Source organism: Piliocolobus tephrosceles, chromosome 17 (genome assembly GCF_002776525.5).
Source record: "Piliocolobus tephrosceles isolate RC106 chromosome 17, ASM277652v3, whole genome shotgun sequence".
In the NCBI taxonomy this organism is placed as follows: Eukaryota; Metazoa; Chordata; class Mammalia; order Primates; family Cercopithecidae; genus Piliocolobus; species Piliocolobus tephrosceles.
Genome location: NC_045450.1, coordinates 15,882,147 through 15,892,838, shown reverse-complemented (window position 1 = coordinate 15,892,838; position 10,692 = coordinate 15,882,147). Strand labels below are relative to the sequence as shown.

General features: G+C 46.4%; 1 protein-coding gene across 1 annotated transcript in view; it reads right to left on the bottom strand.

Annotated features, from left to right (window-relative positions):
• Positions 1 to 1,115: 1,115 nt before the first annotated feature.
• The window catches only part of LOC111524526 (nodal modulator 1), a 63,834-nt gene continuing 54,257 nt past the window's right edge, over positions 1,116 to 10,692 (bottom strand). The window contains exons 28-31 of the mRNA XM_023189709.1: positions 10,287 to 10,388; positions 7,961 to 8,080; positions 2,181 to 2,273; positions 1,116 to 1,770 (exon numbers count right to left, since the gene is read on the bottom strand). Of these exons, the coding sequence (XP_023045477.1) occupies positions 1,639 to 1,770; positions 2,181 to 2,273; positions 7,961 to 8,080; positions 10,287 to 10,388 (447 nt within the window). The 3' untranslated portion in view covers positions 1,116 to 1,638. The remainder of the gene's footprint in view (positions 1,771 to 2,180; positions 2,274 to 7,960; positions 8,081 to 10,286; positions 10,389 to 10,692) is intronic.

Here is a 10,692-nt window from a genome sequence, read left to right as displayed (position 1 = left end):
TGTATTAATACCACATCTGTCCCAGATCTTCAACACTGTTCACTTTCCTTCCATGGTGCCAACACCAAGCTAGCCGATAGGTGGAAACAGGGCAGCTCTGCGGGTGGCCCCTAAGAGCCAGGGAGTCCCCCAAGCTGACCCTCTGCGGTGGCAGTGGCACCTAACAAGAACTTCCACCTTGTTTTCCCTCTCTCTGTGCTTCGTTCTTTTGGACTCTGCTCACGCATGATATCCAGAAAGCTCCCTGAGCTCTCCAGTGGGATGAGAACTCTGCTCTGTGCTCCTGTGGCCCCCACGTCCCTCCACCTGGAGGTCCTTGGCTCACTGCATTACCCCTGTCTACTTACTGACTTGCCTTCTACCCAGTGATGGGCCATGTGCTGTGAAGGCACACGCTGTGTGCCCATCTATTTGTTCCTGTGTGCATACGTTCATTCATTTCTTACTGAATGCCCACCACATGCCAAGCATTGGGGTATGAAGAACAAGGCAGATGGAGCCCCCTGGCCTCTTCCAGCTCGCTGTAGTGTTGCTACTCGACGCACCCTCACATACCCATGCCTGTCCTATGCGGCACTCAATAAATGTTGGATGCATGGCTGTGTCCCCTCCTTCAATATCACTTAATTAACTTAATGACTTCCTGCAAGGATTAAGTTCATGCTGTTAAAATGCTGTGACTTCCTCTGGTTCTCTCAGGCAAGCCGGCAACCTTTAAGCCTCACCCGGCCGACACAGGCGTTTTGTTTGGCCAAAGTGTGTAGTTATTTTTAAAACACTGCATTTGTGGCTATGTTTAAAATTGGGAAAATTTCACAGAAATCTTTTTCTGGCTTCTCTAGAAAAATGAACGCACATTTCTGTGCAGCAGGGGTGAGCCAGAGTTGAGTACCTAAGCTTCCTTTAGACATAGTGGGCACACTTCAATTTGCCACAATCCCCACTATCTCCAATTTCTCTATCACTGAGGCCAAAAGCAGCTGGGGATCATGTCGGCTGAGCTGGTGTTTTTCTTGCCCTAGTCAGCTTCACTCAAGATTCTGACTTGCTCTACATGTGGCTTAACTGAAGACCCCGGGGGTTACGCGCATGCCATCCAAGAAATACATCTGAGATGAGCTACAACACAGATGAATGGGCCATTTTATTGATTTTTACCTCCTAACATAGCCTCCTAATAGTGGACACAGGGTGCTGTGGTTTCCAGCAGGGATCTCAGATGCAAAGGGAAGTGAAGAAAACACATGAATTCCTAGGGTACCTCACCATGGATCCAAACACCATGCCAACTGGAACTCTTCTTGCAAACGAAGGCTGAAGATCAAGAATGACATTCTCACACCACAGCACAGCTTAAATACTTCTTTGACAAAAATAATAAATTATATTTGACTCAGAAAATAAATTCTGTTCAGCAGAGTGACAGGAGGGTCCATTCATTGCATTGCACGAGGGGCCACACGGAGGGGTGAGGATGGGTGCAGGATGCCACAGTGACACGGGACATGGGGCACGGGGCCAGCAGCACAGGCTGAAGTTAGCTGACGCATGCTTTTGGCTTTTATCCCATGGGCAGGTGGCAGCCGGACCCCTGGCTGTGGCCTGTCCCAAGTGAGACTGCAACTGCCCCCTTGCTCCTCACGTCCGCCTTGTCTTCTGTTTCTTGGCTTGTCTCTTTGCATCTTCTGGGCCGCTATTGTCAGAGGCTGCCTGACCGAGCGCGCGGACTCCCTGCAGCCGGCTTGTTAACTGCAGCAGCAAAGGAATGAGCTGGAAAAGAGAGCAAGTGTAAGAGAGAGGGGTACAAAGAGGAGGCTTCTGCCAGATGAACAGCGGAGCCTCACTTCTCAACACACCTTCTTCAGACCTGATCAGCAGCTGCCACGTGCTAATGGGTGGGTTTCAGTTCACATGTGGCAGGCCTCTGTACTAGGGATGGGCTGGCCTCTCTCTGGGACCAACATGTCCCTAGAGGTGTTCCAGGTTTAAGGATGAGATGTTACAGAAGTTTACAGCCTTGAAAGGAGACCCAAGAGTGGACTTGAGACCTTCATGGGCCCTCCCGACCCTGAAATGTGTTTTCTGTGACCCTGGATATTCCTCTGCTATCACTCCTGCAGCTGTGAGGACTCGCTCTCCCTGACACTCCCGCCGTCTCCTGAGGCCTCTGGATTTCCTACCTTGTCGTGGTTGTAACCGGCCAGCAGAACCAGCAGCGTCAGTGGCAGGGCAATGTAGGATCCTTGTGCGATGTCCTGTTCAGGCAGCTTCCTCTGCAAACACCGAGAGCCCCGTCACTCCTCACCAAGGCCGCACGCTTGTCCATCATCCATCTTCCACAGCGTCACAGCCACCACCCACCCAGCCTTCCAAAGTGGCCACCCGAGGACACCCAGGGGCCCTCATGATCCAAATTCTTTCTATCCAAAGGAAGGAACCAAAGTGATTTGGATATATTTTCCCATGAATCCTCTTCTGCCCAAACTCTCACTCTACTTGCTTCTGAAACTCAGGGACAAAGAGATTCCAATGACAAGGCATTCCTCAGCCTCTGAATGTTCCTCCAAACGGAGGTAATGAAAAGATGCAGCTATCAGGGAGTCTTGGTGGTTGAAAAGCAACTGGGTCTCCATTTGTTGAGTCCCAGCAACTTGCAGGGACTTAGTCCCACAAGGATGTATCAAGAACCTACTGTTCCAGGCCCAGGGCACACAGTGAGGGGCAGCTATTCCCAGCCAGTACGACCTAGTGAGGAAGCAAAGCAGGCACTGCTACCAGCATCCCTGTTGCCATTCTCCCTTTCTCCCAATAGAACCCCCAACTTTTATCTGGGTCACTGAGAACACAGACTACCTTTCCAAGCTTCCCCTGCAGCCAGGCGCAGCTCTGGAACTAAATTCTGGCCAGTGGTACAGGAACAGAAGCGGTAAGTGCCACACCCTGGCTGGACCCTAGATGAGAAGTGGTGTACCCTCCCTTTTGCTGGGTGGACAGCATTTGGCCAACTGCCCCATTTTGGAGAAAAGCAATGCACTGGAATGGCACAATGAGACAGAAGGGGCCTGGGTCCCCTGACGCCTTGGAGCTGCCAGACTATCTCTGCACTGGTCACTCCTGGACACTTGGTATGAGACAGAAATTTCCATCTTGCTAAAGCCCCTGAAATGCTGGGTTCTAAAGCATCAAGTGAACCTAGATCCTCTTAGCCCGCTCTACTCCTATAAAGGAAACAAATAAATGATATGAGAACTTTCCAGTAATGATAAAAACAAGTTAATGAGCCAAAGCAATGTTTTCAGTGTAGGGTACCGGGACACCTCTCTCAGGAGGTTCCCAAGGCCGCAGCTATTTTCATGACAACAGTAAGATGTGATGTGCCTTTTCCACCTCATTTGTTCACAAGCGCACAGTGGACTTTTCCAGAGGCTACGTGCCCTGATGTCATCACGCTCACAACTAATGGAATGTGTGGCTTGTAGGTTCTTGTGTTTTCAACATCTCAGTTTTAATTTCTAATATGATAAATACACAGAGAGATAATCCATGCAAACTCAAACTCTTTAAAACCCTCAATAATTTTTAACAGTACAAAGCGGTCCTGCAACCAACCCACCCGAGAACTGCTGGGCTAGAAAGTGACTGTGGGGGACACCGTACCTGGGATGCCCTTTCATAAATGAAAGAGTAAGGGCAGGAACAGATTTCCATCTCCAACTGCCTACTCCTGTATTTTTGGACATCTCTTAGATTCCAACCCATTTTTCCACTGAAGTAAAAACTTAAGTTTAATTCAGGCCAGGCGCGGTGGCTCATGCCTGTAATCCCAGCACTTTGGGAGGCCGAGGTGGGCAGATCACCTGAGGTCAGGAGTTCCAGACCAGCCTGGCGAGCATGGTGAAACCCCCATCTCTATTAAAAATACAAAATTAGCCAGAGCGGGGGTGCACGCCTGTGATCCCAGTTACTCAGGAGGCTGACACAGGAGAATCACTTGAACCCAGGAGGCAGAGGTTGCAGTGGGCCAAGATCATGCCACTGCACTCTAGCAGGGGCAACAAAGCAAGACTCTGTCTCGGAAAAAAAAAAAAAATGAATAAATAAATATGTAAATAAAAGTTTAATTCAGCAGGAATTAGAGTGATTGAGTCTAGGCTCAGGTCCCAGGCCTCACTGGGTAAACTCAGGCAACCACGTGGAGACTCGGTTTACTCAACTATGACATGGAGATCGTATGAACAACACCCACTGGGGGTGGACGCTGTGAAACTCGATGAAATGAGTATGTGAAATGCTCAGCAGTGCACAGAATACTGAGTAAAATCCAGTCGCGAGGCCGTGGGCAGTCACAAAAAAAGAAGGAAACCAATGTGCTCACAAAGCCCCGGTGAACGTGCAATGCTGAGCCACTCATCACGAGGAGGGCAGAACGAGGTGGAAACCATGTGGCTTGAGACAAAATGCCTCACCTGAGTCCTGGTTCTGCTGACTAACACTCGGGAAGTGACTCAATCTTTCTGGGCTTCTGTGAAAACGGGAGGAACGGCACACCTGCTCGAAGGCTTATTGTAAGGATCAACCTGTGAGGGCCCTATACAGGGTGGTACCAAGCAGGCGCTCTCTTCATTCATCACTTGGCCCTGCTTGGGAATCCAAGCCCCAGCAGGCACAGTTTCTCACGTTCTCCAAAGTGACAGGCAGCAGCTACGACGTTGGGCTGCTCGGCCACCACCAAGCAGTGTCTCTACATTCCCTGAGCCCAGATGTCCCTGAGCCCAGATGAGCTGTCGGCTAGGGGCTTCTGAGAATGTCGCTGCCTGCAGCTGTCAATGGCCTTCATAGAAGCCTCTCCCACCCACTGGGGCCACAATGCAGCCCAAACAAAGGTAAGTGGTTCTTGTAATATGCTTATCTTTCTGGCACTTTTTTTTTTTTTGAGTCAGAGTCTTGCTCTGTCGCCCAGGCTGGAGTGCAGTGGGGCGATCTTAGCTCACTACAAACTCTGCATCCCGGGTCAAGCAACTCTCCTGCCTCAGCCTCTCAAGCAGCTGGGATTACAGATGTGCGGCATCATGCCTGGCTAATTTTTGTACTGTTAGTAGAGATGGGGTTTCACCACATTGCCCAGGCTGGTCTCGAACTCCTGACCTCAAGTGATTCGCCCACCTCAGCCTCCTAAAATGCTGGGATTATAGGCGTGAGTCACCACACCTAGCCCTGTCCGGCACTTTCTAACCAGGTCTCCGCTGTGAAGAACAAGGAAGCACTTCCTCCTGGGTCATGAGAAAAACTCTCTTGTTTAGTTAATATCATATTTACAGGCTCACTGAGCATGAACCACTCTTCACAGAAGCCCGGAATCAGCAGCAGAGCTCTGCTCAAGCCCTAGCTCTGCTCCAGTGAGCTAGTGACCTTGCGCTGCTCACATCTCCTTCTAGGTTCCCATCTTCTCATCTCTAAATGAGAGGTAATTCCTGTCCACCTTCCATGCAGGATGGCGTTTAAAAAGCATGAAATGTTAACTGGATAGCGCGTGGAAAAAGACAATTTGGAGCCATACTTCACACCTATACCAGGAAAAATTCCAAATGGATAGAGAAGTTTAAATGTAAAAAGAGAAACCATAAAAGTCCCCCTGAAAAAAACACGATAAATTCCTATAAAAGCTGGGAAGGAAGAAAACCTTCCTACGACTTTAAAATCCAGAAGCAGTAAGAAAAATATCAACACATCTAACATAGAAATAAAGTAAATCTTTGCATAAGCCAAGTGAAAAGATAAATGACAAATTGGGAACAATATGTACAACAGACATTACAAAGGGTTAATATTCCTAATATACAAAGAGCTGAAAACAGTTGAAAAAGACCAAAAATTCTATAGAAAATAGGTTAAACAGTTCACAGAAAACACAAATGGCTCTTAACCACACGAAGAGACAGAAATGCAAATTAAAAGTACACTGAGATAATATCACTTCTCATCTATTAGACTGCAAAGATTGAAAAATTTGACAACATACTCTGTTGGGGAGAAAAGGGTATTCATTCACTGCTGGCGGGAATACAAAACAGTAAAACCCCATGGAAGGGAAGTGGCCGTATCAATCAAAATTCCGTATGCATTTACCCTTTGCCTCGGCAATTCCACTTCTGGGAGTCTGTTCCAAAGAGAGACTGACGAGCATTCAAAAACACGCATGCACAAGGCAATTCGTTAACGGGTTATGTGTAATATTATGTGTTATAGCAGAAAACCAGTAACACCACAAAAGCCCCTCAACCCGGGGCTAACTGAAAATCCTACATGTAGTGCCAGGATCTGAATGCGTCTGTGCCCACAGAGTTCACAGATTGAAGCCTAATCCACAATGTGATAGTATCAAGAGGACACCCCTTTTAGGAGGTGACTAAGTCAGGGATTAATGCCCCTATCAAAGAGGCCTGAGGGAACTGGTTTGCCCCTTTCTGCCTTGTGGGGACACAGCTAGGGGCACCATCTATGAAGGAGACAGCAAGTCCTCGCCAGACCCCATCTGCCAATGCCTTATCCTGGAGTTTCCAGCCTCTAGGACTGTAAGAAATAAATGTTTGTTGTTTACAAGTTACCCAGTGTAAGATACAAAATAGCAGCCCAAATGGCCTAAGACATATAGTATATCCACACAGAGGAATGCTGTGCAGTTATCAAGAGGGATAAGGAAGATCGGAAGATATGGTTCCATTTACAGCTATATTTTTTGAAAACAAGAAAATTCTTATTCTTCCCACTGAAAAGGCCTAGAAGCAATGACCAATACAGTAGCTATGAGGCCAGATTTTTGTTTTTTAATGCAGACTCTTGTGCTACACTTTCACCCCCGTCAAGTTCAGAATCAGCAGTCCCGAGGCTGAGCCCTGGACTCTGTTTTTGTCATGGCTGATGTGTCAGTTTAATCATCAGGTGACAATACTGCACCTGAGCTTTAGGAATCGCTAAATAATTTTATCAAGAAGATGAAACATACCTGTATGTTTTGTTTGTTCCACTGTTCTAGTCTATCGGATACAGGACAGACTGTATGCAACAGATACACATATTGCATATAGTAAAGGCCACATATTGTACCGAATTAAACGATAAATTAAGTTTCTTTTAACCCACAGGTATTCTGTCCATCTGTTGTTGGGTTTTTTTTTTCCTTGCAATTTATTTGTCAAACAAATCAGGCTCCAGGTGTTTATCCTGCATCCCTGTGGAGTGGTTTGTGGCTCCTGGGTCCTCTCTATTTCCTGTAAAGTAGCAGTTGGTTCTAGAGGTTTGAGTGGCCATGTACCATGTGTTCCCTCGTGGAAGAGCACACGTCACACCAGCAACGGGGTAGTGGTGTCCCTCCTCCCCCAAAATCATTCCTGAGCCACCGACCTAAACAATTACACTGCTCTTGTTACCAGTTTCCTCCTCAAAGGAAATCGCAGGCATCAGTGCTCAGAAAAGCTAAAAACAATCTGGGGAAGCCCAGAATCCAGAAGGCAGAATGAGAAAGTGACCCAATGCTAGGAGCCCTTTAAATATCTGCCCTGCAACCTGCAATCTGGAGCATAGGTTGTATGGCACACCTTCTCTCGCCACCCCATGGATTGTTTTGATTTGTTTTGTTTTTCTTCTTCCGGAGAAAGGGTCTCACTCTGTTACCCAAGCTGGAGTGCAGGGACATGATCATGGCTCATCGAGGCCTCGACCTCCCAGGCTCAGGTGATCCTCCCACCTCAGCCTCCCGAGTAGCCGAGACTATAGGTGCGTTCCACCACGCCCGGTTAATTTTTGTATTTTTTGTAGAGATGGGGTTTTACCATATTGCCCAGGCTGGTCTGAAACTCCTGGCTCAAGAGATCCAACAGCCTTGGCCTCCCAAAGTGCTGGGATTACAGGCATGAGCCACCAAACACAATCCATTTTTTTTTTAACTCCGTCTTTTACTTACCGTGGGATTAAAAATCAAGGTGATGTGTTTATGGTAGCCCACTGCGGTGAAAGAAACTTGAGGCAAGATGTAGTCATACTGGGATCTGGGGAGTGTGGAGTCCAGAAGCACAACATAATTCTATACACACATGGGAAGAAGTTATTTTTATAAGGACAGCTCTGGCAAAGCAAAAGAAAACTAAAACCTAACATATGGCTGTAATGTAAAGAACTTTATGTTTTTAAAGAAATCCCCAAGTCTACACATCCAAACCAAGGTTGCTGCCTTCAAAGTAGCAACCTCAGTGGGCTATTCCAGCAGTGGTGGGCGTGTGTCCCCAGTGTCTCTGAGACTGTGGCTTCTGATAAGGCTGTCAGAGCCTGCAGCTCTTGTTATGAGTACTCAACCTTGACAATTACGGTCCTCTGAGGATCTGACTTTATGACACACAAAAAATTATTATGAGCCAATTCTGATTAGGGAGGTACGTGATACAAATGAGGATCCACAACAAGGCTGATTTCTAAGGGACGATGTTTGAGAGGCACATAAGCTGGCAAATCCTAAAAATACAGCATCCCTGGAACAGCACCAGGAGCAGCCACAGCTCTGTGTGCTAAGCACCGACCAGGTGCCAGGCACCATGCACACTGCATGAGGCCCGTGGCTGCTCTGCTTTCAACCACTGGCAAGGTCGGGATTATCACCCCCGTCTTCCAGATGAGGAAAGTCAAGCATGAAGAGACTAAGAGTAACTTGCCCAGGGTCACTCAGCTAAGAAGGCTGCCATACATCTATGAAGGCTCTGAACTCAGGGGAAGTGTGATCCCCAAGCCCAAGATGTTTCCACATTGCTGTAGAAAGTGACTATTTCAACATCCCTGGAGAAACAGGAGGGGAAAACTCCACGACAGCCCGTTTCATTATTTTGCAGTCATTTTCCACAGAAAAAGGCCAAAGTAGATCATTCTCACAGCAAGTGGTAAGGAGCCAGGAGAGGGAACGTTAGCCCCTAGGCTCACACTTGACAACCTCAGGCTAAGACCACCAGAAAAGAACAAAACTCTTTGCAAAGTTTGCACTCCCCACACCAACTACAAGTTAGCTCTATCCAAATGGAATTGATAATTAGTACTTTATAATCAGTAAATGATGTCCAAAATAATGGCTGAAAACCTCCCAGTTCCAAGGAGGGAGACATCCAGATTCATGTAACCCAAAGGACACCAAAAAGGTCAAGCTGCAAGTGTTCTACACAACACACATTATAATCAGATTATCAAAGACAGAGAAAAATGTCAAAGCAGGAAGAGAAAAGCAACTCATCTCATTCAGCGGATCCCCCATCATGAGGAAACTGTGTTTCCTTAAACTAAATAGCAGAATTTTAAAATACAGAATTTTTTTAAAATTACAAGGCATTTTTAAAAGTGGACTTCTTAGCAGAAACCTTCCTAGAAGGAAAGCATGGAGTGATACGTTCAAAGCGCAAGAGTTGATCATGCCTAACAGTAGGCCTTGATTAAATAAATCATGGCATTTCCTAGTTTACGGACTACTGTCCATAAAAATCATAGTATGAAAGATTTAACTGGGCACGGTGGCTCTCGCCTGTAATCTCAGCAATTTGGGAGGCTGAGGCAGGTGGATCACAAGGTCAGGAGATCAAGACCATCCTGGCTAACACGGTGAAACCCCGTCTCGACTAAAAATACAAAAAAAAAAAAAAAAAAATGAGCTGGGCGTGGTGACATGTGCCTGTAGTCCCAGCTACTCCGGAGGCTGAGGCAGGACAATGGCGTGAACCCGGGAGGTGGAGCTTGCAGTGAGCTGAGATCGCACCACTGCACTCCAGCCTGGGCGACACGGTGAGACTCTGTCTCAAAAAAAAAAAAAAAAAAAAAAAAAAGATTTAATGATGAGGAACAGATTTGTGATAAATTCTTCATTGAAAGGCACAGATTACAAAACAATGTACAAAACAGTGTAAGTTTTGAATTATTAAAATGAATGTCTATTTATATTTATACATGCAGGCACACATGTGCCTGAAAAAACACCCAAAGGATACCAATCACCACGTTAGCAGTGGCTATTTCTGGATGATGGGCTTATGTTTTTTTTCTTTTTTCCAAAATCTCCTGCCATGAATATGTATTCTTTTTGTAAACAGAAAAACAATGAAGAAAAAATAATCCCTACGGAACTCAACCTCTTTTGATTCAGAGAGTGCATTTCTGCAGAGTGGTGTTTAGGGAGAAAAGGAGAGAACTGTGCTTCCTTAAACTAAATAGCAGAATTATTAAAACAAAGGCAGAAGGTAGAATCCGGCCACAGGCATTACCTCGCCATCTCTGAGCAGCGGCGGGAAATGGAAGAACAGGGACTGGCCAAGGGAAACTGTCTGGATCGGATTGTCAAGGTTTTCGCTTTTATAAAGCTTGACCTGGAGAGAGAAACAAAGCCGGAGATGCTTTGAAACTGAAACACAATCAATATTTCCTATCAGACATCCTCAGGACAGCCGCTCTCTGGGTGGGGGTCTTTGGAAACATGGATATTTGAAAAAGAAAGTTCCCTCCATAGACATCACACATGCCTCTGTCATCTGAGACTTCATCCAGTTATGCACCATGCACAGAAATTAAGATTCAAATCAGATTCTAACTACCTATGTTCTTGCTCAAAATAGTAATATGAGTTAATGTAATAGTAATATTAGAAAGAATAGCTTCTAACACGTGTTGAAC